This window comes from Crocodylus siamensis, chromosome 12 (assembly GCF_052110815.1).
Source record: "Crocodylus siamensis isolate JL-2025a chromosome 12, ASM5211081v1, whole genome shotgun sequence".
In the NCBI taxonomy this organism is placed as follows: Eukaryota; Metazoa; Chordata; order Crocodylia; family Crocodylidae; genus Crocodylus; species Crocodylus siamensis.
This window is the reverse complement of record NC_143406.1, coordinates 47,331,731-47,348,888: the sequence shown is the minus strand read 5'-3', so window position 1 is coordinate 47,348,888 and position 17,158 is coordinate 47,331,731. Positions and strand designations below refer to the sequence as shown.

At 47.2% G+C, this 17,158-nt stretch overlaps 1 protein-coding gene across 3 annotated transcripts; it reads left to right on the top strand.

Annotated features, from left to right (window-relative positions):
* Positions 1-1,184: 1,184 nt before the first annotated feature.
* SSTR5 (somatostatin receptor 5) lies at positions 1,185-16,663 on the top strand. 3 transcript variants are annotated; one of them, XM_090023674.1, is made up of 2 exons: positions 1,185-1,277; positions 14,401-16,663. In XM_090023674.1, exon 2 carries the CDS (start codon positions 14,463-14,465, stop codon positions 15,573-15,575), a length of 1,113 nt encoding a protein of 370 aa, XP_089879800.1. In that variant the 5' UTR covers positions 1,185-1,277; positions 14,401-14,462; the 3' UTR covers positions 15,576-16,663. The 3 variants fall into 3 exon arrangements, with proteins under 3 accessions (XP_089879800.1, XP_089879803.1, XP_089879801.1); XM_090023677.1 differs by lacking the exon at positions 1,185-1,277 and adding an exon at positions 1,415-1,491; XM_090023675.1 differs by lacking the exon at positions 1,185-1,277 and adding an exon at positions 6,135-6,189.
* Positions 16,664-17,158: the final 495 nt, after the last annotated feature.

The following is a 17,158-nucleotide window of genomic DNA, read 5'->3' as shown; positions in this document are numbered from 1 at the left end:
TCGGATCGCAGCAATCAGGGGAATGGATTTCAGCGTGTTCAGTTTTCCCAAGGCTGTGTTGCTTTATGCAGAGGCATTGCACACACGCCGGCAAACCAGAGCACAGAGTACCTGTCTGACGAGCTGTTATGAAAGGGCTTGACTGCAAAAGACACTGCAGGGTTGCAGGAGGGGAGGGAAGGTCCATGCGATTCACTGCCTCACTTGGCTCCATTCATAGCCCAAGTCCTTCAGCCCTCTCAAGGGCCCAGCACGACTTCCAAGCGCCTTTCATTTTTCACACAGCATGTCACGAAAGTGTGGACGTCGTTGCCACCAGATGTGGTGGAAGCTTGGAGGAAAGGGATGGGACACGTGCTTGGAGGAAAGGGGCATTTGTCATGGTTGAGCATTGGACTGAGCGGCACGGTATCCGGGTCAGAGCTTCCTAGACCTTCAAGTGGGAGAGGAATGGGGGGAAAAGAAACCACTTCTCTCTGCCTTTCAGCATCTGCACTCTGCCAGTGTCTGACACAGGAGACCGGATGGGCCTGGGGTCAGACCCAGCGCACGGCAACTCTTACCGATCTGGAACTGCCCCCATCACGGGAGTATGAGCCACGCATGTGCATTCATGAACAAGCGTATCCCTGAGACACCCCCGAGAGGCGGGAGCTAGCCACTAGCCTTGTGCTCATTTTGGATGGACAGGGCATGTGGAGGCCCAGAGGGATGAGACTCCTTGCCCGGGGTCCAGCTGGGAAGGAGCCCAGGTCTGCCATGGCCCGCGCGACACCAGAGGTTCGAGACCATCCTTCCTTTCTGCCACGGCGTCTGGAGTTGGCTCTGGCGGCAGCATGTGGAGGCGTCGCATTGCCAGGCAGCGCTGGGGTGGCGACAAGTAGCTGGCCCCTTCTCCCGAGGAGGCTACAAGGGAAGTCTGTCAAAGCAGCCGGGCGAGTGCCCCGACCCCTTCGCCTTGCAGCTCCTGCCCTCACATCTCCGCCCCGGAGCCCCCCCCCCGGCAGCCAAAGGCCGGCGCTTCTCGCTCAGGAGGGTGCCCCGGCAGCCCATCCCCGCCGCAGCGGCGGGGCCCCGGCCGCGGCCGCCTGGCGCTCCCGCCCTCCCACCTCCGCGCCCGGCTCGTCCCCGGGGAGGGGGCGGGCTGCAGGTGCCATGGTGATGCAGGGGGCGGAGGAGCCTGGCACGCGGCCATCCTCCGAGGAGGGAAGGCGGCAGACAGCCCGGGGCAGCCTCCCAGCTGCAGCCGGCGCCGGGCGGAGCGGCGCGGAGCGCAGGTAGGGGCTGCCCGCGCACCTCCGGCTGCTTCCCCGGCGGGGGCAGCGTCGCCCCTCCGCGCCCCGCGGGCACCGGAGCCGGGCCGCTCCCTGAGGGGCGCTGCCGCCGGCCCGGCCCCGCTCCGCTTCCGGGCGGGGGGCGCGCCTGCCCCCTGCGGGGCCGGGGGTGCCGCGTCCCGCCGCAGCGGCCTCCTCGAGGGACCCCACTGCCTGGGTACAGATCCCCCATTCATAGAGTATAGACGCCCCCCCCCCGACTTACATAGACGCCCCCCGCTTTCTACAGTATAGATGCCCCCGATTTATAAGGTTTAGACGCCCCCCCCGATTTATATAGACGCCCCCCCGATTTATAAGGTTTAGGTGCCCCCCCGGTTTTTGCAGTGCATTCAGAAGAAGCAGGGTGGTGGGGAGGAAAGTTAATCATTGCTTAGGGGTGGAGGGTTGGCAAGGGACACAGGTCTCTGGCTGCTTTAAAAATCCCGGCGGCTGGCTGAATGGGCATAGGTGTTTCTCCGCTTTCTTTTTCTCTCTTTTTTTTGCAATCCGCTTGGAAAAGTTGGTCGCTGTTTGGGGGGAGGACTGGCAAAGGGCATCTCGGCTGGATTTGGGACGTGGGAGTGCTTGATCAAACTTGGACGACTGATGTCGCTCTTCCCTGCCCAGGGCAGGGCGTGGGACTTGATCTGCGGAGGTCCCTTCCAGCCCTAAACAGCGATGAGATCTGTGGTGTGACTGTCTTAATAACCCTGAGTGACTGTTTTGTGTGTCGGTGCTTCTTGTTTGGGGGGTATGTGAAACGACTGAAGAGCTGGGTTCTCCGCCTGGGTAGAAAAGGGGATATTTTGTGCAGGGAGAAAAAAGCCACACTACTCCTATTTTCTTGCCCTTAAGAGGACTTGCATGGCTGACTTTGGAGGGCATTCCTTCTTTAAGGCCGGTCACCGTGATGTCGATGGGAAGGTAGTGCTGTGAAAGCGTGAAAATTCGCGGCAGACAATGCCATCACAGCGCTAGCATTCCTGCAGGAATTACTGATCAAGCCTCCTGAGTAGGGATGTACCTGAGAAAGTTTGCAAGTCGTGCTTTCCCGGAGCAGCCTGCTACTATCGTCTCTTCGGGCTGGCATGGGGGAAGTCACTCCTGAGAGCTAAACGTTGCTGCCAAATACAGTAGCGCCGTGGTGCAGAATCCAGGGGAACTGGAACGAAACAGCTGGGAGTGGGTGACTACAGACACTGCATATCCATGCGTGCGGGTGTGTGTCGCCTAGCCGTGCATGCAGGTGTGTGTCACATTGTGAAATATCATCCGTGCAGCCGCTGGGCAGACAGAATCACCTTGCAGGCAGGGGGTGGGGGAAAAAACGCAGGCTTGTTTTACAAGGGCATCAAGTTGTTTAGCAATGCTTTCAAGTGGCCACTGAAGTGAGCCGTCTACAGAGGCGATTACTGAAGATGCGTGTACAGACCGTGTCCTAGCAGATGTACTTCATGTTGTTCGATCTTTATAATGGGATTCGGCTCGGAAAGGTTAGAGCCACACAAGTCAGACGTGCGGAGTACGGCGCTAAGCCACAAACAGACAGATGGTGTGTGCGATGCATCTGGTTGCCGGGAAGTAGACGCGCAGAAAGCTGAAGTCCCAAAGGGCGATGCATGATGAAAGAGATATTTCTCATAAAGCAGCAGCGAAAACCTACAGATCAGAAGCGCGCGTGCTTCTCAGTGAATGCATCCGACATCGGCAGGAGCAAAGATCAGTCCTGCGTGCTCCTGGATGAGTGCGGTCCAGACTGAACAGATCAGCCATGTGCATGTGTTTATGATGAACGTGCTGCCTGCCCGAGTGTGTCCGAATGTCAGACCAGGGATCAGGCAGACCTTTCATTAGTCGCACAGCCAAGCAGGAAACAGTTTGCCTGCTTTGCGCATATTTTTGGTGGGGTTTTTTTCCCATTCCACAATTTTGTGATAATAAAACAGCCAGAGAGACACTGGACTAGCTCACAGCCCGGTGATTTGGCCCCTGAGATGTAGCAGGGTGGGTTCAAATTGTGAGCGGTGCAGGCATTAGCTTCCTTCACCCTCTTCCCCCCGGAGCTGTTCCACCTTGTCTGAATGATGAAATCCTGGAGCTGGAGCCTGAGTATTTCCTGCATCTCAGGTGAGAGTCATCACCACCAGATCCCAGAGCTGGCTACTTTCTTAATCTCTCCAGCTGGATCTCCTCAGCTAGACAAAGAGAGAGAAACCAGCTTTATAATTAAATCAGGAAGCACGACTTGAACGCAGGTTTCCAACTTCTGTGCTGAGTACCTGAACCAAAGGGCTATTTGCTGTTCTGGGATCTCTTGCCTGTCTCATTTTGCCTGCAGTTTTCAAAGTGGATCCAAGAAACCCTTCTCCTTGGAAGTGTATTGAATCTGGCAGGGTCACCCACATTGGCATATTCTGACAAAAACATGCCATTTAGCCAAAAAAGTTTCAGACCACCCCTAAATTACTTATTCATGAATATTTCCCTGAAAGAGTTTCAATTTTCCCTGAACAGTGCTGGAACAATTGGTCTGAGCCCAAATCTGTATTCACATATGAACAAGTGTCTTTGTGCACAGAGAAAAGCCTTCACAGTCCATTAATCACTGCTCACTCTTTCATTTATTAAAAGTGTTGAAGACACCCAGTCCTGGAGCAGAAGCCTAATCACGTGTTTGCATGACCAGTCACACGCCGAGGAGCTATTAATCATAGTAACTTATGAAAATGCCGAAGCCTGAAATTTGTCCATCTGAACTATTCAGCACGAACGGGCCGATACCAAATCTGCGTTTGTAAATCATTTGCACGCTAAAGGGAGCTCAGTTCATCAGACACTTTACCCACAGTGAATTATTTGTCCGGCAAAGAAATAATGGCCAGATAGGAGGTAACCCTAGTGAAATGTTGCCAGTGTGAAAATAAAATCCCTAAGATTAAAAGCTAAAATACCAAGTTATTACCATGTTTTTACCCTCGGAGGTGATTAGTATCTGAGGTCTTAATAGAATTGATAAAAAAGGGAAAAACATAAACTGAATCAACATTGTTTCATTAAAAAAAAAAAAGTTTCATTAAAAAAAAAAAAAAGAAAAAGCACCAAACTTTTTGAAAATGTGTTTAATTTCAGTTGTAGGGAAAAACATTGTTTCTAACTCATCAAATGTTTTTCTAGTGGAATAAAGGATGGAAAAATGTTTTTAAAAAGGTGAGAAAACAACTGTTTTTATTTTAACTTCTAATCTTCTTTCTCCTGTGTTGGTGGAGGGGGGCTGAGAGAGCATCTGTGAAAGGGGATTTTGAAAGTATTTTAAAATAACTTGTATATATCATACATTATTTAGAAAATGTTAAGTGGCATATTTCTACATGACATTTTTGGCATGAAAGTGACTATTTACTCAATCCCTTCCCCCTCCACCCACAACTATTTCATTACCATAGGCTTTATTCCAATCTAGTTACTGTTTTGATGTTTTACTCACCCCCACCCCCCAACATTAGGTGGTTATCCTGCTGTAGCTAATTTGATTTTAATAGGATCAGCTTACACTAGCTGAAGATCTGGTAATTTAATGCTTTCTTCTTGCTTTAAGTAGTGTTAGAGCGATGTTGTAGCCACAATGGTCCAATAATTGTGTGAGACTCAAGGATTTCTTAGGGTGATATCCTTTATTGGACCAATTGCATTGTTGGGATAAAGTTAGGCGAACTTTTGAATGCAAGACAATCTGGTTGGGAACTCGATCCCAACGATGCAGTTGGTCCAATAAGAGCCAATCGTCCTAAGAAATCCTTGCTTCTTGCTTTATGTGAGAGATGACTTTCCCTATTGATTGTGGCCATCTGTAGTGTACTCAAGTCTCTCCCCTCCCTGTTCCCTGCAGGAGAAAGCCTTAAGGAAGAGCAAGTTGCATTTCAAGGAGAGGACAATGTACTTACACTCCATATAGAGCAGTTAGTGGGGAGCCAAATGTGGCCGTTCTCCCCATTATAGCAAATATTTCCAGTGATGCATCCTGGGAAACTCAAACAACACTCAGCCGGAGATATGGTGGTAATGACATACTGTTTTGGCTTATTTACCCGTGGGCTTTTTCCTATTAATACTGAGAGCATTTGCTTTAAAAACTGGATTTATCTGAGATAGCATTTCACCGGCTTCTACTGCTTATTATCCACCTGGAAGCCATAATCTACCTTTCTGTTATCTTAATTCTCTTCAAAGCAATTAAGTTTGATGTTGCATAGAAAAAGATAATGATTCCAGGTGGCAAATAAGCAAAAGGATGAAATCCCAACCCTCAAGAGTCTGCTATTATGCAATCTCTTCCTGACCCCCTGCTGGCAATCACTTTATGTCTTCAAGCATGAGGCTTGATAAAGCTTTTTCCATGGGGTATTTATTGTAGTGCCAGTGCTCTGTATAACAGAATCTGGAGCAACTGAAATATGAACAGCCTTACCAAAAGTGCACACTCAGATGGCAGAGCTGAATTTTCTGATGGCCGGTTGTGTGTCTGAATAACCCCGACACCTGCTTTTATGCACACGGTAAAGGGAATTGCACATCCAAACCGTGCATGCATCTGCACATCAACGTTCTTGGGAATCTAGCTTTAGCTTATTAAAATAAAAAAAGGTTTTAAAATCTAAGAGGCTTGGTCTCTCCTTAAGGTGTTTATTTCCATATTACATAGTTTGAAGAGTCAAAAGCCATGAGAAACCATTTCACTGTCATCGATGGATTTTGGACTCGGGTTCTCAATGTGGGCTGCAAACATAAGGATGCTCCACGGGCCATCCAGGAAGCTGAGCCTGGGATCTCCCATAAGCTCCTAAAACTGGGGCTGGAGATATGACCCCATGAGCAGGTAGCAGTATTAGGTTCTTATCCTCTTTGGGGACATCTACATGTGAATTTACTGCACAGTAATAACTGTGCAGTATTACTGTGCAGTAAGCAGGTTTTTAGGCTGGCATCTACATGTGCAGCCATTAAAGTGCAGTAACACTGCGTGCGCACTGCTTGGGACCAAGTCAGTCCACAAGCACGGTGTAACTGTGCAGTAAAGTGTCTACACATGTATTACTGCGCAGTAACTAATAGGGCATAAATTTGATACCTGCCTCATATAGGTATCAAATTTATGCCCAAGTCAGCGTAAGTTGCCACAGTTATGGTGCGGTACAGGCACACTCATGTAGACATGCATCTGTACTGTGCAGGTTTTTGGATAACCTAAATTACTGTGCAGTAAATGTACATGTGTAGACACACCTTCCTTGAACCAGTTCCTACAGGAGGACCTGCTCTGCAAGGAGAGAATTATTTAAAATAAAGGTATCTGTTCACATTTTAATACAAGAACAGTAATCATGGACCCATTGTTTTCAATCTGAATTTTGGGTAGCATCAAGCTTATGACTCTTGGTTATTAGGACAAACTCTCTCCTAGGAGCGTGGTGAAGCACTGGAACAGGTTAACTAGAGAGGCTGTTGGATCTCCATCCTTGGAGGGTTTTAAGACCCAGGCAGACAAAGCCCTGGCCGGGATGATGTAGCTGGGGCTGGTCCTGCTTGGAGCAGGGCGTTGGACTAGATGTGACCCCCTGAGTTCCCTTCCAGCCTGAAATTTTCTATGGACACAAAAGATGCTCTTTAAAGCAACCTCCTTGTAAAATCTGGCTTTTGCCTACAGTTTGATTCTTGCTGGTGAGTTCTTACACACGCGTGAGAGAGAGAACAGCACAGATGTGATCATTAATTGGCTGGGGTGGAAGGACTCTTGCACGTCTTATATGACAGGAAGGCCAAGGAGAAGCCAGGAATGAGAGGAAGAAAAGAAATTATTTTGTGCGATAGGAGACAGAAAAAGAAGTCCAACCACTCTGATGATTTGAGTCTGTGTTGAAGCTTGAAAGATATTTCTGTTCCCACCTCCTTGCCTCAGAGTAAATTCTGGGCTGCATTGGTCCATGGTACAACTTTGCCAGTTCACATCACCATTGTGTGCTTAGAGCCAGAAATCAAATGGTGCCACCTAACCATCGTTCTCCAAGACTTGCTCTTCCAGATCTTTTCTGCTCAGGTGCAGGGATGCTGCTTTCAGCCACTTCTGTGCTATAGAGTTTGTCTTGAGGTCACCTTGTCCAGGCTGCACCAAAGAATGGCTGGTTCAGGTAGCCTATTATTAGACACATTTAAAAAGGTGCTCCAAAGGGGTCCGGTAGCCTGTACCCATGCCAAGACCTCTTCACTATTTATTCCATCGGTTCATTTTTTACCTTCAATAATCTATGCAGACAGCAGCTGCATTGGTAAGGAGTGGGGCTTGCTATTTTTCTGGGACTGTACTCTATATAGGGGAGTTACACCTGGGACTAACCTGGCCCCATGTTCTCAGCTGGATCCACATGCTCTTTCCCCCGTTTTAAGCACAAAAGTCATTGTAAATGTGCCCCCCACCCCACATGACCCCTAGCTATATTTCAGGGGGGTATTTTACAAACAAACACAAACTCCCATAGGGGGATAATGTTAGGGAAGCATATTCTATGAACGAATAGTCCAACCCGAGCAAATAAGTATCATGCTATGCAGCATACGTTGGTTTTGTATCGTCACCCAGCCCTGGGATTCATCAGCGGTTGTCTGCTGCTGCAACCGTCTGAAGTTGCGGTCGAATTGTCCTGGTAGAGCTCAGACTGGCAGGTGGAAGCAGAATGAAAAATCAGCTGTGCCTCCACAAACTGTCAGCAAGACTTGTAATGGAAAGGTCCAGCATTTATTGAGTTATGTTCTGACTGAAGCCCAAATTATCAGTGGCTGAGCATTGAAGGCAAAGTGATTCTTTTGTTGGTTAGGATGCTGCACTGCGATTGAGGAGGCTGACCTGGGTTCAGCCTGCTGGGTGATGCTGGGCAAGTCAGTCTACTGCACTGTGCCTCAGGTTTCCCATACACAGAATGGGTACAATGCCACTGACCACCTCTGTTAACCACTTGGGAATCAGTTCACGGAACGTGACAACTACAGGGAAGATCTTATTAAAGATGGAAAGAGGGCAGGGACGAGCATCTGTAGAAAAGTACAACTCTGCTGTCTACATCAGCCTATACACTGAAGAACGCTGCTTTCCTCCTCGTTTCTGCTTGCTCCACTGCCGAAGAGCGGCTCCTTCTCCAGGTCTGTACCCCGCGTCCCCCCAAAGCCACCCTGCACCGAGTGATAACCTCAGGACTACAGTCTGCATTCACTTGTCTCTCAGGCTAGGGACAGACGTTACGCATAAACCAGTTTAAGAGATGGGTCTCGACCTGGAACAGAACGTAAGCTCAGTGCACGCACACCGGTTTCAAAATGGCTGAAACTGGTTTGTTGAATGTAGTCTCTGACTTAACTGATTTGGCCTGTAGAGTCGGTCCCAGTCGAGTCGGTCTTGATGCCATCAAGCAGAAACCTTTTATGCACATCTCCAAACTGCGGTCTCTTCAGGTAGGATGTGTCCAGCTGGAGCTCCTGCGCACTTTACGTGGCGTTCGTCACCAATTATCTGCCTTTCCTTCTCGCTAGCCACAGTCACAAACAGGGCAGATGAAACATTTTCCAAGGCTGCCAGAACCAACAGGTACTTACGACTGAGAACTTTGCCCATGCATCTATTGCAGCGGGTGCGATGAGTCCAAAATAAAACTGCCTTTGTACTTTTGCCTTGGCGAAGCGGTGAAGCTTGACGTGCTCAGACACTCGTAATTCCTTGTAAATTCAGCCAACACTCAGGGTCTCACCGATTGATGAAAATAGGAGAAAGACTTTGTGATATTGGTTTCAACATGACGAGCTTAGCACTAGCATTTCATCCCATCCCCAAGTGCTAAATGGTTTCCATGGAGCTGAAAATACAAAATTCATCAGGTGGAATTTAATCAGAGTGCGAGGGTTAATGTCCCTACTCTTATGAAAAAAAAAGAAAAGTCTGCCAAGGAATCTCTAAAGGAAAAAAATTAAGTTATTAGACCAAAGTTTTGCATCTCATTTGGCACGTGCCAATTCCCGGACCACCGCTGCCTTTCCCGTCATGCGGGCACGTGGATTTGGAAGCGACTCTCCAAAGGGACGAGCACCCCCAATAAAACAAAACCCAATTCATACCATTCCCCTTGCAAATCAGTGTTGAATTGTTGTGTCAGAAACCTTTTCCCCACAGCTGGGAGAAAAAAAAAAAAAAAATCACTGGCCATTTTGCTTTGTTTGGGTTTTTAGAGGTCTACTTCTTGGTGTTGCCATTGTTTTGTGGCTTGACCCTAGAAAAGTCCACTTCTGTCACGTATCGCCCTGCATGTTTCTTCATTGGACCAGTCCCCATTCAGCTGGGGTAGCCACCTGAGGCCCTATTCCAAGTCAGCCTCTCCCTCCGAACGGCAGGCTTGAGCCTGGTTTGATGCGGTATCTGTCCACAGACCTGGAACAGAGCAGACAGCTGGACAATGCTGGTCTGCTTCTAATGTTCCTTTTTCCTTCTCGGACTCCTATACTCTGGCTGACTATGCCATATTGTATTATAAGGCAATGATTATTCACTGATTGCACCTCACTGCAAAGCCCCCTTTGTCCATTTTGCAAGAGGAGAACATGGATGGACCGGAAGGGAGCAGTGGTTTCTATAAGGAAATTATATACATACACACCCCTTAAAGAGCTATAACAGCTTCATCAGATCTACCTATCTATCCATCTGATGAAACTTATTTCAGGCATCAAGATGCCTCATCTATCACACTCTTCTCTGGAGGACATTAAACTGGGAAAAACTTCTCCTGGATTGGAAGTACTGCAGCAGGACCCCCAAGAAACAAGCAGACATGGTTTTGCTGGGGCAGAGACCTTCTCTGGAGGACAACTGATCACTCCCAATGCAACAGAGGGTGACATTAGTAAGTCTAGGAGCAAGGATTTCTTAGGGTAGTATCTTTTATTGCATCAGCTTGTAGTTAGACAAGCTATCGAATGCATCAGGAAGTCGAGGAAGAGGAGGAGGTTGAGGAGCTCCAGTTAATTCAGCATCTTATGAGGCTACTTCTTTGGAGCCACCATGGGAGTAGGCCACTGCCCGGAGATCATTGCCTCATTCTCAGTTAGTACTAAACCTCTGCCTTTTTGGAAAAGATGTGGCGGTGTCAGTCAGAGCTCCCAGAAGAAGGTGGGGGCGGGGGAGGGTGTGAGATGGCCATGACTGAAATGTGGACAACTAGGAGAGAACCAAGAAGCATTTCCATACTGCAGGTAGCTCAGCTGCAATCTTCAAAGCCTTCATGCCAAGGCAGGCAGGCAGCCTCCTCCGTTTGGAACAGCCTCCAACTTAACACCGAGCATCTTATCAGTGCCCTGGGCCAACGGTGGCATCAGCCGTGCTAATGAACATGGATCCTCTCCGCAGAGCATACGGGCCAAGAAAGCGTAACTCGTGAGATGCAAAAGGAAGTAAAGTCATTACAGAGCCGACTTGGCCACCACAAAGTTGTGTCAGCAGGGTTCAGAGCAAGGGATATTAGTGGGGTCTCTTGGAACAGGCAGAAATCCGCCCACAACCATCTGCATGATCGTGAAATGGGTCCCGCGTGACGATGCTGCCTGTGGCCATGCAGAGGGGCGAGGGGCACATGGACTATATGGGTGCGTCTATTCCAGCTTCCCTAAAAGGTCAGTGCCCCTTGGTGAGCAGCTCTGTGCAGCAGTGCAAGATGAAACTGCGATTTTGCACGCCAGAACATCCCCGAGACGAGAGAGGCAATGTTATCATTGAGCCTCAAGGCAGGTCACACAAGCACAAGATGCCGGATGGTACCTGAAGAGGCAAACGGGTCGCAACACGAAGCACCCCTTTATCTGTCAGACTCCAAGTTCAGAAAAGGCAGCAGCATCCCTCCTTGCCTCGGCTTGTTCTCTTCCAAGTGGTGTGGATGGCGTAGCGAGCAATTGCTTTCGCTGGCAGCCCCCGGCCCTGAACGGCACTGCTGGCTCTTCTGTACTTCCACGTAGTTTGGCAGCGATGGCCCAAATAGAGCTGCTAGGATAGGGATTTGTTTGGGAGAAACAGGGGGAATGAACGTGCCTCCTTTTATCCCATCTCGACCCACTTAATGCCAAATCACATGCACGGAGCAACGGGCTTCCTCTTTGAGGATGGTGTTTGCAGTTCATGGCCGGTGTTTGGCAAGTAGAAGGAAACAACTTTGCTTTCCCAGTAATGGTTTAAAATCCAAATATTTGGAAAAGCAAGTGGCTCAGCACTGCACTTGGTTTACGTGCAGTGTTCATGTCCACAGAACTAATGTTCCTGCTGCCCGTGCCGTGTTTTATTTGCTGGGAGGCAGGAGGCGATGGCTGTCTGTAAGCAGGAGACAAACTTTCCTTCCACGCTTCGGATTGGGTTTTGTTTTGGTACGGCAGCTCCTTTACTGTTCTGCATATTTTTTTAAATCGATAGAACAATAAGGTGGTTTTGCTTTGTTTTTTTCAGACATTTTCTCAGCTGGTCTGGCTCAGGTTTCAGTGCAGTTGAGGATCTGCCCATTCAGCGGGCATGGTGGAAGGCACAAGAAAGGGATTTATGCACATCGCATCACTGACATCCACTCGAGACTTCCTAGCCTAAGCGACCAGGCACCCACTGACAACTGGGGGTGGCCTTTACTCACAGCCCCACAGCAGGGCTTGAATGCATGCCTTGGAAGCTGGAGCAAGATATCATAAGCCTTCAGCCAACTCAGTGCAAGCTGGGGGGGGCGTTCATTGGATGCATAAGATGCTTGGGAGACTCTTTAGGTCACCTTCCCTTAACTGTAACCTAGCACACATCTCCCCGGCAGAAGGCAAGTAAGATTTCCACTTCAGAAAAAAAGAATAATGCCCACAGTAAAGCAGATGAGGGTTGAAAATGAGTCAAGAATGGCGTCTTGAGAATGACTTTCAGGGCACAAGCAGGGACTAAAGACGCCTGGTTACTATTTGGACCCATGCAGACTTCCTTCTGGCCTCATTGTATATTCCTTGGGAGGGGAGAAGATGAGAGTTGAATGATCAGCCTCAGAAGTTGATCACGTTATACATGTAAATGCAAAATTGAACGTTACGGCCTCAACAATCCTACACAGAGTATTTTCCTTCCCAATGCGCTCCTCCCTAATAATTGGGATGGCAGGGAGGGAGCGAGGGTATCAATACTTAATGGGCATGCAAAGGATGCACTAATCAATATAATAATTGGTGCGTCAGGCACAGTTTGAAAGCTTTCCTCTATGCCATTTGACAAATGAACCTTGACTCCTAGTCCTCCTCGTTGGGGTAGGACACCCTTGAAAGTCTGAGCTTTGGGTCTGTAAAGGGCGTTTCCCAGATGCAAATACTCCTATTTTGAGGCCAAGGAGAAAGAGCGGGTGGGGAAGGTTAATGGAAACGTAACCTTTACCAAGGACAAAAGCTGATCTCCTGTTGTTCAGCACAGGAGGCGTCTTTGCAGTTGTGACATGTGCTTTGTCTCATCCTGTCTTCCACGTCCTAACGTGAGGGTGCTTCCATTATAGGTATCATAGCGTTTTTTGCTCAGGTTTTGCTGCTTACTGTGGCGGGTTTTGTTTTCCACACCTACACAGATGCTGATGCTTCCCACGGGTTTTCATTGGGGTCTGCCAGACTGTAAGCGGCGTGCGAATCTATCAGCTCAGATTGCTGCTCTGTCAGCCGACAGATCTGAGAGAGATTTCAGCAGAAAAAGCCTCAAATGCAGAATGGAAATCTAGGTTTGGCTCTGGATTTTAAAACCAGCCTTTTGCCCCAAGGCACTTTGACAGGCGGTTTCATTTCACATGTACTCAGAATGGATTCATGCCTGGTTTTTAAAAGGGCCGGATTATAGTAAAAGAGCCCAGGATCAGACTTAAAAAAAAAAAAAAAAATTGCTAAACACCTATGGCAGATGTTGCATTTTCAAAAGCTTTGATTGTGACACCTTTGTTGCTAAAAGTCGTTCAAAGTTTGGCCCCGCATCAATGCCTAATCTCTTTTAATTGAAGATCAAGTGGGAGGGGGAGGGGGTTCATGCTGGAAAAACAACAACAAAAAATGACTTCAAATATTGGTCTCGGGAAGGGTATGAAGCATAAAATGTGAGGGAGATAGATGGGTTGTGGAATCATTTTGGATAGCACAGGGTGTGCCATAATGACTCGCAGAAAGTAATATTCCTGATTGGCAGGGCTTTCTTGGGCGACGGTAGTCCATAGTGGGCGCATCTACACGTTCATTTATGCACAGTAATTACTGCACATTTAATTTAGTACTTACATAATGAAGTACTAACTAAATGAGCAGTAACTAGAATTATTGCACGGTAGTGCCGGCGCGTGGTTTTTTATCCTGCTAACTGTAGTAGCCTGGTAGTACCGCACGGTAGTGTATTAGCACGGTTTTTGCCCAGCATGTTACTGCACGGTGTTATTAGGCTAATGTGCATTAAGCATCTCATGTAGAAACGCCCAGTACCAACCTACCAGCATAACGTTACTAAAAATGACGGATATGTCCTCCTACAATAACAGCCCTTGCTTTTTTAGATGTTAGAGTAGAGCTTCAAATCTCTTTGAACTGTGCCGTTTTTAATGTTCCTCTGAATTTTCCTCTCTCTAATTTTGTGGTGTAGTCCCTTACAAACGGATCCCAAGAGCAAAACCTCAACTTGCCCGTATCTACAGTGACAGACAATTGGTATGCTGCAATTTAGGGGTTTTTCTATCATTAGGTATTGGGGATGGAGTGGGGGAAATGCAACACTTGCTTGATATAAAGATGATCGCTGCTTATATTTATGACAGAAGTCATAAATATATGATGTAAATCATAAATATATGATACGATCAGACAATTGCTGATAATCATATATATTGCTGATATTTATGGTACACTGAGCAATGCACGTGGCAGCTACTTAATATAAATATGACTTCTGGGTAGAGCCCTTCCCACGCGCAACCTGTAAAAATGAGCTTTTAATTTGTTCTTCTCTCTCTCTTTCTCTCTCTTTCAGGCACAAGACATTGGTGAATTCTAATCTTCCTTAGACTGAAAGAAAATTAGGGAAGGGAAAAAATGGATGCTGCTTATTTCCCCAGTGCTTTTGGCATGGAAACCAGCTCCCAAGATATGAACTCCTCGTTGCTGAACAATGTGACGGAGAACGAAACCTTGTCCGCACTGCCCCCCTCCAAAGACATCCACAAAGTCCTGATTCCCATCATTTACCTCCTTGTATGTGTAATCGGACTCAGTGGGAACACACTGGTCATTTATGTGGTTCTGCGTTACGCCAAGATGAAAACCGTCACCAACATTTACATCTTGAATTTAGCAGTAGCTGATGTACTCTTTATGCTTGGTTTGCCATTCTTGGCAACTCAGAATGCCATCTCCTACTGGCCCTTTGGCTCCTTTTTATGTCGGCTGGTTATGACGGCAGATGGCATTAATCAGTTCACCAGTATCTTTTGCTTGACTGTCATGAGCATGGACCGCTATCTTGCTGTGGTTCATCCTATCAAGTCTACCAAGTGGCGACGTCCCAGGGTGGCCAAGCTGATCAGTATAACCGTCTGGACTTTCTCCTTCTTGGTGGTGCTTCCAGTCATTATATTTTCAGATGTCCAGGAAGACTTTCACACCTGCAACATGAACTGGCCAGACCCCATCAACATTTGGTCAGCAGCCTTCATCATTTACACGTCAGTCTTAGGGTTTTTTGGCCCCCTGCTTGTGATCTGTCTCTGCTACCTGCTGATCGTGATTAAAGTCAAGTCCTCTGGCATCCGAGTCGGGTCTACGAGGCGCAGGCGCTCGGAAAGGAAAGTAACCCGCATGGTCGTCATCATCGTGGTCGTCTTTGTGTTTTGCTGGCTCCCGTTTTACATCCTGAACATCATCAATTTGATATTCATATTGCCAGAGGACCCGGTGTTGCTCGGTGTTTACTTCTTTGTGGTGGTTTTGTCTTATGCCAACAGCTGTGCCAACCCCATCCTTTATGGATTTCTCTCTGACAACTTCAAGCAGAGTTTTCAGAAAGTCCTGTGCCTCCGGAAGGGGAATGGCATCGAAGATGGAGACCCGATTGAGCACAGGCAGGAAAACAGCAGCCGTTTGCAAGAATCGATGCTAACCCAGAGAAATATAGAATTCAACGGACATATGCAAACAAGTAAGGTGTAAGGCTACAGCTCGGAGAGGAAACCCCCCCCGTAAATAACTCGTAGAGGTGGAAAACTGGGGAGATTAAAAACCAGTGATAATATCTTGGTAAAGCTGACATCCTCAGACTCAGCAGCTCAAACAAATGTACATAGTTTTTTCCCCCCTCTCTCCTAGGTAAAGGTATAATGGATGAGATCGGGTTTTGTGGGACGCTTACGACAACGTAGCCGACACTGGTGAATTTATGGGACTCCTTTCCTTTTTCATGTACTCGGGAATGGGTTTACTGATATATTCTGCCTATTTTGTGTTGGTCGGGGAAGGAGGGTGAGCAACATCCTGCAAAATCCTGTTTAAACCATCTTGATAAGCTGAGTGGATGGCTACTTTATATTGCCACGATCCACCCAAAGCTGAAAGTACTGTAAACTCTGGCTATGTCACCAGTCCAAGGGGCATGCAAATAATGGCAGAGTAGCCAGTAGTGACCAGGAGTTGAGGGTGGCTGAGAAAGGAGTCAGCGGAGAGGAAATCAGAACAATGGCAAATTATCCAATAGGCAAATTAACAGATTATACAGTCAACGTTGGTCGATTTGGCCCAACCTGTGCTTGAAAGTGTCGTCAGTGATATGTCCCATTAAAAGAAAAAAGCACCATTTCTTCAGGCGCAGTTTTCAGCGTAACCTAGGTCATAGCACTGATCTTGGAATGATGTACATGCCCACGGTTTTGAAATGCTGCTTAGTCCATCTGCATTGTTTTACTGTAATTAACCTGAATAAGAGAATCAGAAGTTACTATTCAAGGAGGGCGTCAATACATTTCAAGCAAAAAATTGCAAAAAAAAAAAAAAAAAAAAAAGAAAGATTGAGAAAAGGAAGACCATAAGGAGATGAATATGAAATAATGAGAAAAAAAAAATCCTTCATCATACTTTTTACATTCTAAAGCAAGTTGCTTCTAAAATGTAATCTCATCACTTCATTACTATGTAAATGACAATGATTGTGAAGTCCTGAAAAGCTGTTCTATGTGTATCTATTGGTTCTGAATGTAAGTATGGGCCTGAATTTAAATGGTATTTTCAGAAATTAAAATAAGTGAAATTCCTTTTTGATGAGCCATGTCATATCTTTTCCTATCATTGTATGACATGTCTGGTGGGGTGGGTACAGCTTTGTCCTTGATGCTTAACTTACCACAGATATAAATGAAAATGTTCAGCCATGTTATTACAGTAGAGTCTAGATGCTCCAGCCAGTATCAGGGCCCTACTGTGCAAGGTGCTGTACAAACACAAAACGACATTCATGAAGAGCTGATAATCAGAATAGATCAGTCAGAGGTAAAGTGACTGGACAAAGACTATAGAAAAGGTCCCAGGAAAGGCAGACCCTGGAGTGGCATCCAGCTTTTCTGATTCCCATTGCACTGTCCTGTCTCCTGCTTTTTAACACCCAGAGAGAAAGGAATATGCATGTATTCCTTTCCAAATTAACATTCAGGCGTTTTGGTCTGGTCCCAATCTTTGTAGGCTGCCTATAGATACCTCCCTATCACCACTGCCATTCATTCACACAGTCCAAGCAACAACCGTCC